This window comes from Homalodisca vitripennis, chromosome X, assembly GCF_021130785.1.
Source record: "Homalodisca vitripennis isolate AUS2020 chromosome X, UT_GWSS_2.1, whole genome shotgun sequence".
Lineage (NCBI taxonomy): Eukaryota > Metazoa > Arthropoda > Insecta > Hemiptera > Cicadellidae > Homalodisca > Homalodisca vitripennis.
Window position 1 is genome coordinate 150,405,588 of NC_060215.1, and position 21,365 is coordinate 150,426,952.

General features: G+C 32.1%; 1 protein-coding gene across 3 annotated transcripts in view; it reads right to left on the reverse strand.

The window, feature by feature from the left end:
- The window catches only part of LOC124370011 (ubiquitin carboxyl-terminal hydrolase 32), a 142,720-nt gene that overhangs the window by 120,740 nt on the left and 615 nt on the right, over positions 1 to 21,365 (reverse strand). For all 3 annotated transcript variants that reach the window (XM_046828286.1, XM_046828285.1, XM_046828287.1), the window contains exons 2-3: positions 13,907 to 14,034; positions 10,114 to 10,219 (exon numbers count right to left, since the gene is read on the reverse strand). In XM_046828286.1, the coding sequence (XP_046684242.1) occupies positions 10,114 to 10,219; positions 13,907 to 14,034 (234 nt within the window). The remainder of the gene's footprint in view (positions 1 to 10,113; positions 10,220 to 13,906; positions 14,035 to 21,365) is intronic.

The window sequence follows — 21,365 nt, forward strand, 5'->3', positions numbered from 1 at the left end:
GTAGCTTAGATTCTAACCCTTCCCGTAAACTGGACACTCAAAAAGATTTTAAATATAGTCCCCAACAAAAATCCGGACATATTAATCACATGTGGCAGAAACGCCATGAGGAAAGCCAAAGTACCTTGCCAAGTGTACTAGTAAATATAGAAAACAAAGTTAATGTGAAATTTTTGTTAGACACTGGAAGTACACTAAGTTTAATCAGTGCGAAACTTTATAATCATTTAAGGGAAGCGAATTTAGTTAACAAATTGTTAGAATCTAAGGTACAATGTGTTAGTGCTGGAAACCAAAAATTAAATGTACTAGGAGAATTAAATCTTAAAATTAAAATTGACAACTTATCCTGGAAGGTTAATCTAGTAGTAATTAAAAACTTATCACAATGTGGAATTTTAAGGGCTAATTTCATTAAATCAACTGGGTTGTTAATTGATTTAAAAAACAATGTGTGTAGATTCGATTTTAACTTGAACAAGTCAGTGCATTTAATTCAAAACACTAGTTCTAATGTGTTAAATATAAATCATAATTATAAGATAGGGAGTTCCGAAGCTACACAGCAAGTTTTAGAAATCATTGAAGAGTTTCCTGAAGTTTTTTCTGAACGTCTGGGGAAAACTCTTGATTTCGAGTACAAGATCCAATTAAAGGATGATGGTATAGTCAAACTGCGGCCTTATCCACTTAACCCTCTGAAGATGGTGAGAATGAAGGAAATCATCGGTGAGCTACAAGAACATGATGTTATCGAGCCAAGCCTAAGTGAGTACTCCAGTCCGGCCTTTTTGGTGGGGAAGGAACCGGGAAAAGAAAGGTTGGTGATAAATTATAAGGAATTAAATAATAAGATTGAGGCTGTAAATTTTCCAATTGGGGATCTCCATTCTTTATACCCGCATTTAAGTGGTCACCGCTATTTCAGCATCATAGACTTATCAAAAGCTTATCATCAAATTAGATTAGCTGATGAAAGCCAAATTTTGACAACTTTCTCTGTGCCATTCGGTAGTTATAAATTTAAAAGACTGCCATTTGGACTTCTTGTGGGCAGTGGCGTTTTAACTGCTTATTTAAATTCAGTGCTTGGACACTTAAAATTTAAATGTGTTTTAACATACTTAGATGATATTATAGTATACTCTAAGGGTTTAAATGAACATTATGCCCACTTAAGGGAAGTTTTACGCTGTTTGAGGAACCATAACCTGACAGCAAATGTTAATAAAGTTAAATTTTGTTACAAGGAAATAAATTTTCTGGGACACATTGTGAGTGAAAATAAATTGAAAATTGACCCAGAAAGAACTGTAAATATTCAACAGTGTAGGAGACCTAAAAACAAAAGGGACATTGCGCGGTTTATAGGAATGACGTCCTATTTTTCTAAATTTATTGAAAACTATGCGGACATAGCGGCTCCTCTGAACGCTATGAGGAAGAAATGTGCAGTCTTCCGGTGGACCGAAGAGTGTGAAAAATCGTTTGTACAGTTAAAGAATAAGATATCTAATCCCCCTGTGTTAGCTATTCCTGACTTTAATAAAGAGTTCACCTTGCAGTGTGATGCGAGTGACAGGGCAATAGGAGCTTGCTTATTGCAAGAAGATAACAATAAGAACTTAAAACCTGTGGCTTATTACTCGAGAAAATTTACTGAAAATGAAGAGAAACTAAGTACTTACCACAAGGAGGCTCTGGCAGTGGTGTGCTCAATAAACAAATTCAGGGAATTTCTCGAAGTAAGGAAGTTTAACTTGTACACTGATAACTCCGCACTTTCTTGGGTATTGAGCAACCACACTAAACTAGGGAAACTTGGTAGATGGGTGAAAACAATTTTATCAATTCCTTTCACTGTAAAGCACATTAAGGGGAGTGATAATGTGACTGCAGACTGTTTGTCACGGCTGTTTGATGACAATGATGAGGTTAATGGAGAGGTGTTGAAAGAACTGTCAAATAATTCTGCTGTAAATGTGTGTACAAATAGTGTAGTAAATGTAACTTGTAATGTAAATAACTTCTATCCTTTCTTACCCAAAGATTTAGAATTGGAACAGAATAAGGACAAATTTGTGCAAGAACAGTTAAAAAACATTAGTAGTGATGATGAGCGCAAAGGGTTTTTGGTAGAAAAAAGAATTTTATTTTATACAAATTCGAGATCTAAATCCCCTAAAATAGTTCTCCCCGAATCTATGTTTAAGGCGGTCTTTGATTATTATCATGATAGCCCAAGTGGGGGGCATTTTGGAGTTAATAAAACATTAAGGAAAATTACAGCGGTGTTTTACCATCCTAATCTGAATGAGTTTGTGAAGTCCAATGTAAAAAGGTGTTCTATTTGTCTTAGCAGTAAACCTACTAACTGGAGGGACCGTGGTGAACTGCATGTAAACATTTCGACACGTCCACTACAGAAAATCTACATGGATGTATTTGGACCTCTACCTAGATCTTCAAGACAGAATGAATACATCTTAATCATGGTGGACGACTTCACAAAGTACAATTGGATCGTACCTCTCAAGAAAGTAAATTCAGGTATGGTGTTGCAAGCTTTAGAGAGTAATATTTTTAAAAACTTTGGTTTGCCGGGAATTATTGTGAGCGACAACGCTACTTACTTCACCAGCGAGGAGTTAAGAGCAAATCTTTTCAAATGGGGTGTGAAATTAATCACTACAATCCCGTACAACCCCCAGGGTAACAAATCTGAAAGATATTTAAGAAACTTAAATTCAATTTTGACTTGCTTGTATAGCGATTGCAAAAGGAACTGGGACTCTGATTTAAGTAAAATTCAACAAGCAGTTAACTCGTGTGTGAATGACAGTACTGGGTATAGCGCATATTCTTTCATGTTTAATTTTAAACCTAACAATGAGTTGGATTTAAAGTGGAACTTGAAATCAATTTTTGAAAATTTAGTGCCAAAGGAAAAATGTCAAAAATATGCGGAGGCGTTGGAAAATTTAAATAAACAGTTTATTAAAAATTCGAAGTTAAGGCCCTATAATAGAAACCACCGAAAGTTTAAAATTAATGATGAAGTGTTTTGTAAAATACCTGGACACAGAAATAAATTGGATAGGAAATTTGACGGACCATACAAGATTGTGATTATAATCTCAGAGAACAGTTATATAATACAGCACACCAAGGACTTAAAAATTTTGAAAAGAGTGCATTTACAAGATTTGAGACCCGCTTAAGTGAAATTTTATTGGAACACTTGGACAGTTAAGAACAATTGGACAATTTTTTCTTTCAGCATAAAATTAAAAAAAAATCCCCATATTAAAATGTCATAATTGAGTAACCATAGGCCAAGTCAAGGTTTTGTGTTTTCTTTCAGGTATTAAAAGAAAAAGGGGATTTTTATGACATATAAATAAATATTTACATGAAGAGGATAATTTACATGGCCTCAGGACTTTAAAATTAAGAAATGTAGTATTTAATAATAGTGTCTACAACCATTATACTGTCTGATATTAGTATAAAGACATTATATTATTGATGTACTAACATTCCTTCTTGTGTGTCCAATTTCATGTTGTTATTTGTTTATAGTGAATGAATGAGAGAAAGAAATTCAGGTCAACCCCCCCCCCCTTGTAATCCAATGTAAATAACGTGTTAGTAATTTAAAAAAAAGGGTCTTAAATATTTTAATAAAGTTTATGAAGGAAAGAATGAGCAATCTTTGAGTTGGATAAAAATTAAAATTTTTTGAAAACGAAACGAGACAAGCTCTGAAATTCCGACATAAATGGTGACAAAGGGGACTTATGTCATTGTAAGAGAGAATGTTCTGTTTATATGTGAAATGCTGTGGAGATGAGAAACGGAACAGCACTGACACTCCACTAACACTGGTCACACGCTGCGGACCACGCGCGCGGCCCACCGGCGGTTCCAACAACGGGGATGGTGACCTACACTACACGACGGATCCAAGGGACGATACATACGACCGTGAAGACGAGCACTCACTGACTGAGGGAGCTGCTGTCCATACCTAGACGTCGACAGGAGGAGACCGGAAAGGACAAAATTCCTTGGACTGGAAAAGACTGACCTGTTGTAGATAGTAAAATTAGAATTGTGAGGGGAATAGGCTTCGCTATCTCGAGTTATTGACCTACATTCCTTTTATAACGGTCAATCTCTATTTGTTTAACTGTTCTGTCTGTTCTAAAAACATTGGTGGGTAACTAAATGATGTACGTATTAAAAACTTTTTTTTAAATTGCTAATTGGTGTTAAATTTCTTTTATCAACTTCAGGGCCGTATTTAGAAGTAAAGGAGGGGGAGTAATGTAGCGTTTTTAAAGCTACATTGATTTATTTTTTTAATTAAAACTTAAATTAAATAAAAATTTTGGGATCGAAATATTGGGACTTAATTTTAGATTAGATTGTGAAATGTCAGGGTAAAATCGAACATGTAATCCTTTGGCAAGTTAGCACTGGTAGTTTTAAATTGTTAGGAAGGCAGGTTGACTGCCTTGAATTGATTAGAACTTGTCTTATTGTGAGTATTGTTCTCCTGGTTTGATACAGCTGGACCAATGAGAGAGCTCCACGGATGTCTTGGAAAGGGAAGTATTTAAGCGCCCGCTCATAATTTTCGCCCTTCTTTTGGTTATTTTCGTGAGTAAAGTTAATTGCAGTGCGCCGTATTTCTTAAATTTTTTTTTCCGCGAGTGATTTTGAGGTAAGCACCAAATTTATTGTACGTTTTATTGAAAAAGTCTTCTTGATCTGATATTAAAATTATTTTGTTGTCTTTTTTTATAGGAAAAAATTAAATTCATAGAAACTACAGAGCAATCTGAATAACTTATTCTCGAAGAACAATAGAGCATAATAGAATCATACAAGTTACATTTGGTTCATGCTTGCAAGAGAAGTGAATTAAAATTGAACTTTGTTAATAACTTTAATTGAGATTTGAAAAAGTAGTAATTTATTAATATTTAACTGGAACTGTTTATTGTGAATTATTAATTGAAAATTAATTGAACTTTATAATTGTTAGAGAGAGAGAGAGTTGTAATCTGAATTGCAGAGACTTGAAAGTTAAGGTTCAAATAGTGTAAAGAGAAGTTGAAATTTTATTTTGTATTTTGAGTGAACTTAGAAGTGAACATTTTTATTTTAATTATTTCCAAGTGGTATTTCATTTTATTTTAAAACTTTATTATTTTATTTTAGAAGAGAGCTCTGATTTTTAGTTTGATAATTTGATTAATATTTTTATTTCTTGCCAAAGGAATTTTTAAATTTACTAAAAGGTTTGTCAATTCTTTGTGGAAAATAGAGTGATAAAAATTCTGAAACGTTGAACTTATTAATTTGCCAGTGAAAAATAAATCCATTGTTTTCATTTAGAACTGCGATTTTTATTTTAGACAAACCAGATAATATTTAATAGTTAACAATTTTAGTAATACATTGTACTTAATATTCACTAGGATCTTTACTAATCAAAAAATATTTTATATCGTCTTGGATGTATTATTGATGATTTATATATTAATACTCTGGAATATTAAGATCAACAATCCAAGTCGTTATAGACCCAAAATGTAAAATATCAAGTTTTCTTTCATTTTTTTCATGCATAAACTGATTGATGGTACTGCTATATTTTAACAATACCAATCATTTATTTGGGATTGTAAAATATTCCCTTTTATATTCCTTCCAGAGCTGCAGCCATCTGACAAATTTTGTGCACAAAGTGCCATTAATTTTTACTAAAATACAAGTGTTGTGAAAAGTCTTGTGTAAACTGTAATGTTTAAGTTTATAATTCCTGTTTTGTTTTATAAATACATTGTTGTACATCACGGTGATAGGTTCCAAAATAAAAATATTCAATACAAGAAAATGTAGAAACCATTACCAAAATGTAAATTTTACATTATTATGTTACACGGAAAAAGAAATAGTAAAAATAACTGACTCTCTTGAGACATATTGCTGGTAAATCAGTCACACATAGTAAAATGAAAACAACAAACACGAGCCAAAGTGAACAATACAATGTTTGTAACCAATGGTGGCAGATACACAAACCTTTGATAGATAACACCATTGTTTACTACAGTTCAATATTCAACATCAGGACAACAAAGAAGATTTATGCTCCATAGAAATGATAATACAATAGTTTTGCATAGCTACTTATACATGAATCAAGAATAATAGCAGTTTGTAAAATGCTGAAGTGAAGCATTTCAGACAACCACAATGCAAATATACAAAATTATTCTAGAATATAATTTTGTGACTGTCAGCACACGTCATGTCACTTAGAAGCACATAAGACAATGTGCTATACAAAATACGAACTATCTAAATTAGCAATACTCGAATTGTACGCTCAAATATACTGAATCAAACAGTGACACTGCAGCACTGGAAGGGTTAAAACGTATGCAAAATTTTCAGATATATTTGTAACTATCAAAAATGAAACCTGGACACTTAAAAATTTGGAACCTACACTTTTAAACTGAGACAATACAAAAATATTTTTACATTTAGATTATGCTTTGGAAGTTTGCCATGTGGGTCCAACCACGCTTGTATAGTAATATTGTAGGTTATACTGTAATTTATTTTGCTTCGAAATGTTTTTACTTTATTTCAAAATCAAGCTAGTTGTTGAAGTTTACATGCCAATCAAGTTTTATTTTCATTATACCTTAAGCAGGCGCGCGCGTGGATAAAATCAATACAGAGGTAAGAAGATTTTGTTATAAGTCAGCAAGGAGGTAGGCCAACCTGCTCAAGTTCTCAGTAACTGTCAGGATAGCCAGGTAATGCCACTATACCACATTCGCGCAATGACCTTGAACAGAGTGCCATTCAAGTCGATCTGTTGGTGTTACTCGCGTGTACACAGCCTAAACCTACTCTAGTGGGTTGTTTTGTTTTACAGTAGACTTTAATTCCACTAAATTTGGGGTTAATATTATTGACAAGAAATGTGCCACCTATTTAAATTCCAGAAGGACCTCTAGACGACTTGTTTTCCTATATTATTTTACCTTTTTCAGTTTCATTCATTAGTCTATGTATTTCTCTCCCTCACTTTACATTTTACGAACTATTACAAAGTTCAGTATATCAAGAAATGAATAAATACTCATTAAAATTATTTGTTTTAAAATTATTACACTATTTTTACGACTTAAACAAATAGGAACACATCGATCCCACATGGGTTAAGAATATTTTATACTATATTAATAAATTAGGAACAATTACTAAAATGTGTGTTTTATATTGATAGTAATTAAACTTAAATAACCCAGTAATAAATACCAGGCTACTGTTTCAATTTTTTAAGCCTTATAGGACCAACCGGAAGTTTACAGCCTTTGACAATAGATTATCCAATAGACTAACCTAACATGGTCAACACATATTGATGATCTGTGCAACAAACTGAGTAGAGCTCTTTTTGCAATTAGAAGAACTAAGGCTATCAGCTCATCTGATACTGTCATGATTGCCTATCAGGCTCTTTTTGAAAGCCATCTTAGATACGGAATTCTTGTTTGGGGTGCTTCCTCAGCAAAGAATCTTGAACGGGTCTTAGTATTGCAAAAAAGAGCTCTAAGAATTATGGCCTGTTTAAAACCCCTTGATAGCTGTAGACAGGTATTTAAACCCTTTGACCGCCGTGAGCCACTATAGTGGCTCGCTGTATGCGGTACCTTGAGCGCCGCGGGCCACTATAGTGGCTCGCTGTATGCGGTACCTTGAGCGCCGCGGGCCACTATAGTGGCTCGCTGTATGCGGTACCTTGAGCGCCGCGGGCCACTATAGTGGCTCGCCGTATGCGGTACCTTGAGCGCTACGGGCCACTATAGTGGCTCTGTGAACTTTACGTCTTTGTCCTTATAGTTTAAACATAATATATATAAAAATATATTTATATCAACTTTGAATTGTATTGCTCTGCTTCATTTCAACTATAAAATATTGATATTTACTTGTTTCTATAGTAACAAGTGTATCTTCATCCTACAGCGGAATTTTTGAAATTTTTTGAATTCTACTTACATTACATTATTTTATGCAATTTCTGTGGAATATATTAGTAACTTTTAGTATATGCTCAAAACAATACGTACTTTTAGGTTAAAAAACGTTATTTGAGCCCAAATTACTTATTCAGTGTGTTTTTGGACTTCAAACTTAAGATTTTTTATTTTTTTAATTACGACAGGCATACATACTACTAAACAAATGTAAAAAAAAATAATAAAACTGTAATTTATTACATCAACTGAAAGTACATCTCTTCCCCTCAAAAACAAAACCAAAACTAAAAGGCTAGCTCAAAATTTACGAAAGTTATGTAATTTAATATGTGACCATGCAAAAACGGGTGATTTTGCCGTGGCGGTATTGGATCCGTGCGGTGCTCAAAACGCCTGGCGGTCTAGCGAACGACGGCGCGCGGGAGCGGCGGCGCTCAAAGGGTTAAAGAATGGAAAATACTGACTGTTGTAAGTTTATACATACAAGAAACAGTTCTTAACGCAGTTGGAAGGAAGATGCAACGGAACAGGGACCTTCATCACTATGACACAAGGCATCGCAACAACTTTACTTTACCCAGTCACCACAGGACATATTTTGAGAAAAAAACCATCATATGTGGGGACTAGATTCTTCAACAGTCTTCCTGACGAAGTAAAGAAAGAAGAATCAATAAAAGTGATGAAGAAGAAACTGCATCAGTGGCTGTTAACCAGGCCTTTTTACAACATAAACGAATTTTTAAATTGGACAGATATTTTCCCTTAGATTATTAAAAGTTATTAATATATTAGTAATTTAGTTACTTATTGGTTAATATATTAGTAATTTATTTACTTATTGACAATATTGTTGTTGCTGTTTAAAAATGTTTTTAAATGTTGTTGTTTTGTTTGTTTATTTGTTTTGTATCTGTATGTTTTGTATCTGTATGTGACACCATTTCTAATCTTTAGGATCGTGAAATAAAGATATTCTCTATCTCTCTCTCTCTCTCTCTTTGATGAAACTAAAAGAAATCAGGTGGTAGTTTACTGGCATTAAAATTCTTTATGTATATTTGTGATAGTAAACAATCTAGCTACCAAAATAACCATTTTGTAGAATATTTGAGATGTATTTGATTACTTTTCAGCACACATAAAGAAATAACTTGTAACAAGATTAGTGACCTTAGGGTTGATATGATTCTTGGTGATAAAGGAACTCTACTCACACTGTGGACACACTAATCTAATCCAACTATTCAGTGTTAGTGATAATTCTGGAGATAACACTTGCTTTATCTAACACAGCATGCAAACTATCACTGTAAAATTGTAGTAGCTCTAAAAGATTACAAGCTATATTTACCACTGTATCTGAGTTCCTGCAATATTTGAGATTACAGTTAGGTGTACAAAAAATCTATTAGGCTGGAGTGTTTATTTAATAAACTCTTTATATTTTACTTATTTGTACATCATTACATTATTTGTACATTGTTACATAAAATTGGTATTATTATAGAAATTTAAATGTACCTTCATGATATCTTCTTGCAATACATTTAGTTTTGAACATTTTAGGACCACAAATGTTGAAAAATAAACAGAACTATAAGCTTTATTGCATGGCATTTCCAATCAATTTATATGAATTAATGTGACCTAGATGATAAGCTATAGTGAATACAGATAAGGACATTTCTATTCCAATCTACAATAACGACTTCAGTTGTTAATTCGTTCTCCAGCCAAACTGTTAAGCATTCACAAACTTTTGAAATTGTTACAAAGTTGTTTCAGCAATAGGTATTTGATACAAACAACATCAAGTCAAAAGTTTTGAAAATATACACATTCATTTATTTACAAATTGGAAATATTAGCAGAATAAATAACACTTTTGTCTGTTGTTTGCCGGTATGATTTCTTTTGTTCTAAAACTTATAATTGAGTATTTCTACTACTTAAAACCCACCTGCCACATTGTGAAATACAGAAGTTATAATATTAACATGCTTTCAAACTTGAGTAGCAACATGATAAATCTTACATTTGATTTTCTCATCCTCTTGACCCCGAGTGATCAGCACCAAGCCGCAGAGTAACTCCTTCAAAGCGATGCCTTTCGTTGTTCCTCCACATGCTGTGTAGATATACTGCAGAAACACATTACGTTTACATTATTTTGGGGTTATACTAAAGAACAAAGCTTCATGCTTTTAAATAACATGAATAAGAAGTTGAAAAATAGTCACGGCTTCATTAGCCTACATAAACTGTAAAATGTTTTGGGATTTCATAATAATTTATTCATGATTTGTCTCATGAATGTCATAACTGCACATTTACATGAAATCTAAACGTTACTTATTACTGAATGAACTATTTACTGTCTGCTCAGAGAGTGGGGTAAGAGGAATACGTGAAAAATATACATCTACATAAGAGAAAGCAATCCTTGATTGTACTACTTCTCACTACTCTCAAGATCTGAAATTTAGAATTTGTTTCGAACTAGTGGTAAATAAGAGTAATAAAGTAACGGTTTACATAATTTTACAGTCTAAACGTAGATATTCATGAGCACCATGTAATCTCTGATGGTGCATTGAATGTAGCAATCTCACTAAATCACAGGTACCTATAAATTAAATAAGTTCCCATGGGTAGTCGATACAGAAAAACACAGAGAAACATGTCATTGAACCTCGTACAAGAATTACTCTTTTGGGAGAAGCTATTTAGAATCCAAGTTTCTTAGGCGGGAAATGCATTAATGCATATCTTATTAGTGAGAGACTCCTACTGGACAGAACACACACTAATACTCTTTTCTTAAGCACATGATACCACACTCCTGTATCCTTATCCCATGAAACCTACCACTCTAGGATAAGGAGCCTTCTCTCCTCCTGGGTAATCAAAACCCTATTGTCCTCTGATCTTCTAAGGAACACAGCACTTCTTTGGTAAGAGACCGATCAGAAAGAGACCAGTGATCACAAACACTACCATTTCAGATGAGGTGGAGTAGGTGAAACCACCCTCACAATTCCACAACATTTAACTTATGCAATCATATTGCTGTTATAGTCTTTATTAGGGGCATCTGTACAGTCCCCTAAAAAAGACTGTACAGAATCCCCTAAAAAATTAATCGACGTTGACGGTAACGGTACTGATAGAATCTTGAAATACCAAAATTCAGACAACATGTAAAAAAGGATAAAATAAACAATATTAAAATACTTTGCAGGTGATGACAGCAAAGTTCAAATAGGCAGGCACAACATAAAAAAGCAAAGACGTAAATGTAATAAGGTGAAAGGAAAATGAATGATTATTGTTTTATTAGGCCTACATATAGTACTGATTAAACATATTAACTTTAACTCAAACTTATAAATACATACTTTAAATTCAATAGTTTTTATCCAATGACGTACTTGGAATATTAAACATAACTAAATCCAACAAAAATATTCATACAAATAATATATTGTTTGTGTAAGAACCATGCCTATAAAAGTGAAAAAATTAGCTTCATTAATTGCCTACTTTTCATATTATTTCTAGAACATTATGTTTCACTGAAAATGTGTTTTTGTGTGTTAATAGTTAAAAAAGAAATATAACTAATGTTGTTAACTAATGAACAAAATTTGTGATTACCTGAAAACAATAGCCCTAGTAATGGTAACAACATTCCATATTCAGGGAATGTGGTAATAATTTGTCTTTTCATTTTATCTCATCATTCCAAATGGCATTAATTATTAGATCTATTAGATGAAAGAAAACATTTGATTTTTTTTTGTGACATGATCAAACTGGTAAGTTTTTGATCATCAAGATGTGTTGGTCTGGTCCTCTGAGGCATTCCAGCAGACAAAATAATAATGATCATTTTAAAGTACTTTGATTTATGATTGATGCAAAATCAAGATTTAGCAATGTTGCTTAGCCTTAAAAATATTAAATTGGAATATGTGAAGAAATAAGTGCGTGTAAAACAAGCAGAAAATCTTGCCTGCAAAACAAGTCCCTATGACATTTGGAAATTTTTACTTTAGAATGATTATTTTGTTTTGATTCCAATTGAAAACTAATCACAACTATAAATTGCAAAATAATTTAACTTCATTTTATGACATTTTAACAAAATCTATAGTATAGTTTGGAGTAGGAATGTAAGGCTACAGTAGTGTAAAAATTTCAGCTATAATTCTGGGCTATTTTATGCATATTGATTAAGAAGTTTTCTTCCGTTGTTGAGTTTTCCTATGATGTAACTCAGGGCTGCCCAACCTACGGCCCGCGGGCCGAATCCGGCCCGCGAGTCAGTTTTATGTGGCCCGCCTTGTTGCCAAAACAACCAAATTTGTTTACAAGCATTTGAAATATTAAATAAATACAAATCTTGAGAACCAAGCAGTCCAGCCGATTTCACGTAGAACGAGCCGTATTCATTTGGTGGAGTATGAGTGTTCAAAGAAGTAAAGTAGTTGCAGACAGATTTCACTGACTACGGTGGTGGCTGCCGGCTGGCGAATAGAGCGCGCGTAAAGCACGGCACAGCGCGCGGTGCGGCGACGTAACCCCTACCCAATTCAAGGTCACCACTCGCCACGTAATTTGTATGTCCTAGTATCCTAGTAGGATTAATTAAAATCAATGTATTCAATTTATTGGTGACTTTTTTATTGTTCTCTCAGAATTAGAGCAAACATCCAAAAGTCTGGGTTTATATTTATTTCTACTAAAAGTACCTAATCACATAATATATTATAAACCTTTACCTAACAACTAATAAATAATAAGAAATTACAATAATCAGGAAACAAGCGCCAAATAACCTTAAAAATCATATTTTGCACAAGATTTCTGGAACAAACCCCCGGGCAATACGTTTTGTTTGGGATTCCAAAATTTCCCTGGGATGTTGGCCCGCCTGGCCATAAAGGCTTTACAATGTAGCCCTTGGGTAAAAAAAAGGTTGGGCACTCCTGATGTAACTGGTCATGTTTAATAGTATACAATAATGTAATACCAAAGCATCCCTAATAAAAAATCAGCTATATAGTAAAATTATAAATGTAAAACAGGTCCTTCCACTCTTATACATTCATAAAACATACATTAATTCATCTTCTCACAGTTAGTTTAAGGTGTTTGGTTTATCATATACTCTAACTTATATCAACAGTCTCTAATTTAATTGTATATTGGTGATCCTCATATCAAAGGTAGTCTAAAAAGTGCCTTTATATAAATATTACCTCTCATAACATCTTGGATATGACAATCTGAGCTAATGCAACACCAGCTTTTGTTTTAACCCTGTTTCACAACAAATCAACGTACAAGGAATCACTTCTTGACCAATAATGCAACTTGCAATTTACTGAATCATAAAAATGTTCAACTCAGTCTATGTATGAACAACTGTCTATGAACAACTCAGACTTTACTCAATTAATTGTGTAACTGAAGTTTGTGCTGATTCAACATGTGACTTGAACAATAATGCAACTTGCAATTTACTGAATCATAAAAATGTTCAACTCAGTCTATGTATGAACAACTGTCTATGAACAACTCAGACTTTACTCAATTAATTGTGTAACTGAAGTTTGTGCTGACTCAACATGTGACTTGACCGATGATGCAAGGCTGATGACTTGGAACTTGTGGCTGGTAATACAACAATAACCTCAGTAAATTTGTAATTGATCTTCCTTTGGAACTCTTGAATAGTGTCATGTGTCCATGAATTTTGAAATGGAAATCTGTACATATGAGATACAACTTCAAAAACTATGATTATAATTATGATTACAAACCTCAGCAACCGCCACCGGTACCCCATCTCCAAGCACATCCTTCACGAATGATTGCTTGCTGATAAACCCATTTAGGTTGGACAATCTCTTGAATGCTTCCTTCAAGCGCTTCAACTCCGCTTCGGTCACTGTTAAAATATGCATCATTTTTATGCACTCACTGTAGCAAACGCATGATTTTAAAACTAAAATACTGTAAGTACTGTACAGTGTCAATTACTTGCAGAAAATTCAGCTGGGATGATCACATTGAGCATGTGAATAAAATAAATTCTGGGATCTTTGTTATTGGGAGAATGTAATTTCTGCATAGTATTTATGTTCTTAAAACTATCTTTCATGCATTTATACAGTCTCACATACGGAATTTGTGTGTATGGAGGAACTACTATTAAGAATTTAAACAAAATTTTAATTGTACAAAATACAGGTCTTAGAACAATGCTTAATTTAAACTATGATGACACCATAGAAAATATATTTGCTGATTTAAAAATATTAAGAGTGTATAGTCTTTATACTATGTAATCTATTATGTATATAAGAAACAATGGAAGCAAAATCCTGATGAACAGTCAAAATCATTCATATGACACTAGGAACAAAAATAATTTAGTTTTATTACATCACAACCTAGAATTTAAAAAAATAAAACTTCTTGTGAGGGGATAAAGTTTTATAATCAAATTCCAAATTTTATTAAATATATAGATAACAAAAATGTTTTAATATATGTTAAAAGACTTTCTGACAGAGCATGCATGCCCTTTACTCATTTAAATAATTTATGAACTTTCCAGCATTAAGGAACCTTAGATCACTTAGGGTATATTAGTTTTAAGAATTGTATTATATCTATATTAGTATTATACATACACACATTGTGACTCGCATTCATTGTAAAAAATGTATTAATTGAATAATGATATGATTGATTGCTTGTCTAGAACTAATTAACACTGCAATAAAATCTAGAATAGTGGGATTGGGGGCTAAAATAATTGAATGATTACTTCACGTTTGATTTTTATATTTTTTATGTACTACTATTTACAAAAAGTAATTTACCTGCCCATAAATTACGACAGGACATCCACGATTATATACAAGGAATAATAATGTTTTGATACAACTTTTTGTAGACTGTCCAAATCTCAAAAAAGTTATAAGGTACTAGGTTTGAAAATGTTCAACAAACTCCCTTCAGAAATGGCAGAACTACCTATATCTTAATTCAAGAATAAGTTGTATGGGCTTGTGGTTAATTTACCATTTTATTCTATTCAGAAGTTCTTTGAATCCAAAGAGCTGTCAATGTGATATTTTATAAGATGTTTGTTGTTAGATTAAGTTATAGATTGACTTTTTGCTATAGTTTCCACAGTTGATCTAAATTATTTTGTCTGTCTTTTAGTTTTTTTTTTTTCTGGATTTTATTGTAAGAAGACTTTGTCCTAAGTTATTCATATAATTTAATATAGCGGATTTGACTTTGTCTATTGATTAATGACAATGAAATTCTTATTTATTTATTTTTTATTTTATTTACTTATCCAGAATCATTGGTACTGCAGTAAAACCTAGACAACGTTTTGAATAGCAGAATTGGGGGCTTTTTAATGAGCATTGAAAAATTACAGAACAGCCAGTAAATCCAACAGATTCTCAAGCTCTCTTAACAACATTTATATATGGTAACAATCTTATTTAATTTAAACTTAAACGAATTTAAACTTCGCAGTAATCTTAATGTGGCCATAAAACTGATTGTTCTGGGACAGAAACTCTTATACCGGTTTTAATTGATTAAGTAAAACATATTACACTAACACATGTGATGATAATTTACTTTCTTTTAATAATCGTGTTAGTTTCATTTAAAGGCATGCAATCTTGCAAATTATCCACAGCCATAATTTAAACCAAGGTTTAATTGTAATGGTATTCTTTTAAATTTCACATTTATGTCACTAACTTTGTTTTTCACTTTGGATTGTTCTATACATTATATTACGTTTACAGATCGACGAAATGTTTGTACAGAAGTTCACAATTATTAAAATGAGAAATTAATTTTGGACCTTGACCTTTCAGATATTGATGTTTTCTTCATGTATGGAAGTTGTACCTACCAAGAGTAGTTCAAATGCCAAATTTTACATTTGTCTACCTTTGGGTTTTTGAGTGACAGGCAAAACCCCACAAAAAGGCAGTTTATAGTCGTTTCTCAGTATTTTATAAACATCAAAGCTAAAAAACTATTAGAGCTAAAGAGCTCAAATCTGTGACATTCTATTCCAGACATTTGCTATCATTCAGTGAAACAAGAAAACAGTAACACACAGTGTTACTGTTTTCTTGTTTCACTGAACGATGGCAAATGTCCGGAAAAATCCTGTTTCCTTCACAATCCTTCCATCGTCAAAAATAACCTTCAAACAAAGAATTCTATTCCATTTGAAATTATTTATAATTTGATACATCACATGACTGTGTTTTGTATATTTTGAATTCTCCCAAAAACTGTTTTTGATAAACCCAAAATACGTTCCCTTTAATTTTGACGAAAAAATATATGTTATTTACACTACAACTGACAACATATATGCAAAATTTCTGAAGTCCACCACAAGAGAAGGTGTATTGCAATAAAAACTTTGCAGTATGCAATGTTAGTGCTTTATTAAAACATTTACTATTAAGATACATAAACACGTGTTCCTTCATTATTTAGAAGTATCAATCAAACTGATGTAAAATATTTACTATCAAAGGGAGATAATTTCATTCCTAATTGATTGCAGAACACAGTACCTTACTTAATGTACACAGCCATGGCTGTTCACACCAAAAGCAGTGTGTACTCCAGTACCAAAATATTTTGTTAAATAAGAACCAACTTATATCCCATTCAGAAATTTAATTTTGCATATATTTTGTCAGTTACACTGTAAATCACATATTTATTTCAACAAAATTGAAGGGGTTGTATTTTGGGTTTTTTCAAAACCGTTTTTGGGATAATTCAAATATATAAAACAAAGTCATGTGTGTATAAAATTAAAGATCATTTCAAATTGAAAAGAATGCTACAAATCTAAGCTAAAGAGCTCTAATAGTTCTTTAGCTACGTTGTTTACAAAATATTGAGATATGGCCAAAAACTGCCTTTTTGTGGGGTTTTCCAGTCACTCAAAAACAAAAAGGCACAATAAAACTCTTGGCAGGTACAACTTCCATGCAAAAATTATATAAATTTGAGAGGTCAAGGTCCAGACCATTGGTTCATTTGAGATGGAATGATCTAACACAAACCTACCCACAACACAAATTTCAAGTGTAAGTCACATGCAAACAAATAGCCAGATGAAAAGCTAATTATTTTACGAAATAGCCTATTATGATTGAACCTGTGGTCTGTTTTAGGCAGTTTTACCCAAAAATCAATTTCCTTGAGTAATATAATGTTTAATGTGAATCTTCCAAACCTTGTAGTTAATATAGCTGCAATATGTAAAACAAGTTTTTGAACATACAAATATTTTAATACAAGAATGTGCCAGTAGCCAAATTAAAGTTTTAAACCACATAAAAAGTCATGTTTTTGTTGTACAATTTTCAAAACAATTCAGTAGAGAACTCCTGACCCTTCTACCCTCGTCACAGAGGGTGTGGAACACCCAGGAATATAGAGAGCAGCAGCACCTAATATTTTGGAAATTAGACACTGATTTTGATTTTCCAAAAGGTTATATTTAGTACATACAGAATGAAAAGTAAATAATTGAGATATTTTAAATTCAAACCTATAGATGATTCCAATGTTTCTTCTTGTCCCCTGATATTTGTATCATGTATAGTTCATTTATTAATTTGAACTTTGTTTTTGCTTTTGGTTTGTAATTGATACATTTGTATGAAAGCTCAAAAACATAGATCAATATTATAGAGTATATCTTTGTTATTTACCACATATGATTCTTTTAACTTTATGTCATCCAAGCAACCTATTATTGGTCAAGGCAAAACATAGTTATCCACCCTATAAAAATTATTTGAGTGTCAAAACCACTTATGACAGGGTAAAGTTGAGATTTTGGTGTTCAATTTTTATTTTTATACATACGTAAAATGGATAGAATTGGCAAGATTGACTTTTGCTCATTCATTTAGTACGTTATGTGAGTTGTTTTCACTCAGAAACAATAGGATTCTAATTAAATTACTGCATTGTGTTGTTTTCTATGTAAGAATGCAATAATTTATAAACCTTTATGTTACTACAATGTATTTTATGAATCTGAACGATTTCAACTGAAATTTGAAATTTACACTATACTGAATCTAAGAGAATTAAAAAAAGTAAGTTTCTCATTCTATACGGCAATGAAACTTTGAATAGAAAAGTATGAGCAAGTATTCTTATTCATTAGTGGGTAAGGAATCAATAACTTATGCATGATAATTGATCATATATTAAACTCATAATATATACTATTTCCCCTAAGTTACCACAGGTACTCATCAAAATAGTTTACTTTTGTTTTGAAAACAATTTAGTAGTATTTCAATAACAATTAAGTGTTCAATTAAACTTTACTTCAAAATACAGAAGTATGTGTCAAAATTTTTTTCTTTCAGATCTGATGTTGTTTTTGGAAAAGAAAAACTAAAAAATAAACATTCTTTTAATGATCTTTTTTTAGTGATTAGTACCTTTAAAAATAACATGAAAATTTTTGTACTTTTTGCATAACTAGTTTTATAAATTAAAAAATACTTCAGTAAAAACTACCAGCTTTTTAAAAATTATTAACTATTTCTTATCAGTTGATTCGGTTTAACTCCGGTTTGTTTTAGTTTAACAACTGTTAACTGAACCTACTGACTCTGATCCTGATGACTCTCCACAGAGGAGCAAAACATCTTAAGAATTTAATTGTGTGAGCAATGTTTATACACAGTGTTAACCAGCAAATGTAGATGTTAGATAGGAAACAGTCTGTTTTAAGCCTAAGAACAACGAATGTTGAAGAAGTTATCTGGATCTGTTCATTATGTAACCTTTGAATATCAACAAAATATGTAAAACAAGCTTAAATTATGCATTTTTCCAACAGAATATAGTTGTTGTAATTTAAATTCTTAAAATTTGTTCACTTATACTCAGGGCAAGAGCTGAGTATAACAGCAATCAGTCTATGAGGACCTAACAGCTGCTTCCAGAGTGACAAGATACTCAGGATGGCAAGAGTGAGTTTAGGTCATCGCCTCCAAACAAGATCTCATATTATCAACCAAGAGACAGTACATGTTCAGAGCAGGGTTTGAATTGGGATGAATTTTCACTCTATGCAGCCATTTAAAAATATCACACTGTTATCAGCATATTTAAAAATTTGAATATGTTTTCTTCAATAAATCAGACTTCAAAAAGCATTGCCATAGATAAATTCAAAATGTCATCATTCAAAAGTTCTCTTTTTTATTTTGGACCAAGTGTTTTAATAAAAAATGTTTAATTTCAAATCCAATTAAAAACAATTAGTATTAGACATTATATAAACATAAACGTTAGGGATGTCCTAGAGGATCCATTGGAGTCAGCCAGCAGGTCTGTGAAGACCAATTATTTTCTCTTAAGCTCGAGTAACAAAATCTTATTATATATCACAATACTATACTTATGTATCAAAAAATGTTCACTAAAATTTGTAGTATTAATGTCAGTTTACGTAACTAATCACAAAAATTCAGTTTACTGCTGGATTTTGTTGTACTCAATACATGTGTACTGAAACATTTTTTATTCCTAATACTAAACCAAAGACAACTAAACTTTGCAGATATGTCTTTATTATATAAACATTATCACATGTATTTTTATGCATGTATGCCCATGGTCATCCATAGTACACATTACATTTCCCACCCTGTGCTGTGGGCGCCCATCTACGATTATGAAGTGCCCTTTTTAACTTTCGTATGTAAATTACATTTCTTTTCGATTTTGACATTATACTTCAATTTAAAATGTTTACTTATCTATATAATAACTTGCAATTGTGAGACTTAATTGTACTTAAAAACACGACATACTGTTTTATTATTAGAACATAAAATAAATTAATATGGTGTTGGAACATTAAACACGTGTAAGAAATGAATACACAAATAGAACTACGCTATATTTCTTATATTTAAGTCATGAAATACCTTTAGAATCCAACTAATAAGTTACATGAAATTAATACACAAACATAACAGCTTTGTTTTTTTTTTTTTTTTTTGCTTACTTTAGAAAAACTTGAAAAACAACGCTCAAGGCATAATCCAACTTTTTTTGGAAAAGCCTTGCCTGGTTTTACTACAGAACACAAAAGAAATTAATTAAGTGTTAGAACATCTAATAGATGACAATTAAGCTCCCATGTGCCTACTACACACACAGCTTGTTAATAATGAAGTTTACCAAAACAATCAGCTGAATTGTATAAAAAGTTCATTATCAAGGTCATCGAAACAAAAGACGAAAAATGAATGACACCCAGAAATCCATAGAACATGTATGTTGTTGAGTAAAAATATATTACTCCCGAGTTACAGATAAATAGTATAAATGTAATTCTGAACATTGAGTTCATTTCAATGTCTTTCATAATTTAGTATGATGATCAGGCAATTCTAAGGCATAAACAAGACAATTAACTGTTGGAAAGCCATTGTTTGTGTGGCCAAGCAATAAGAAGATTCATTGTTGATGTGTCACATCTTATCTTGCCTAATATTAAGAGGGGTTGAGATGTCCAGGTGATCTCAATTTAATTTTGAACACTATCTCGAAGGACTTTTTCTCTTTTTGCTAGCAATGTGGGTTGGGATTAACTGAAGCTTGCACTAATGGCCAGGAGCATTTAATGGATCACGTATGATTTGGCACTCTGTGAGAAAGTATCGTAGCCTACTGATCAATTAAATAAAGTAAGGATAAATTTACACTTTTTATAACATGTGGACACAGAACATTCTTATCAATCAGTAACATCAACTATGGCTTTCCAAAATTTAATTTTCATGTTTCCAACTTTGTAAAGACTGCCTGCTTGTCATACTAAAATATAAAGGAAAGTTGATGAAATAATTGCTCAGAATTACCAATAGAAATCAATGTATAATCCCTGATAGGCTCCCACCTAACACCACTAGCACATACACAAAGCTAATCTCCTGCAGCAGTCAATATATAAAAGGTGGCTTTAGTTTGTTTTAGTAAGTGTCCCAAAACGCAATGTTTATCCAGGTTTCAATTTAATAGGACTAGACTACACTATATGAGTTAATAATTTTAAAACCATTGGGTAGTCACAATATTTGAAGTTTTTATCACATCCTGTTCAAAATACCATAAATTAAAATATTTGGCATATGAATATGTCCTTCATGAGGATTAAAAAAGTTG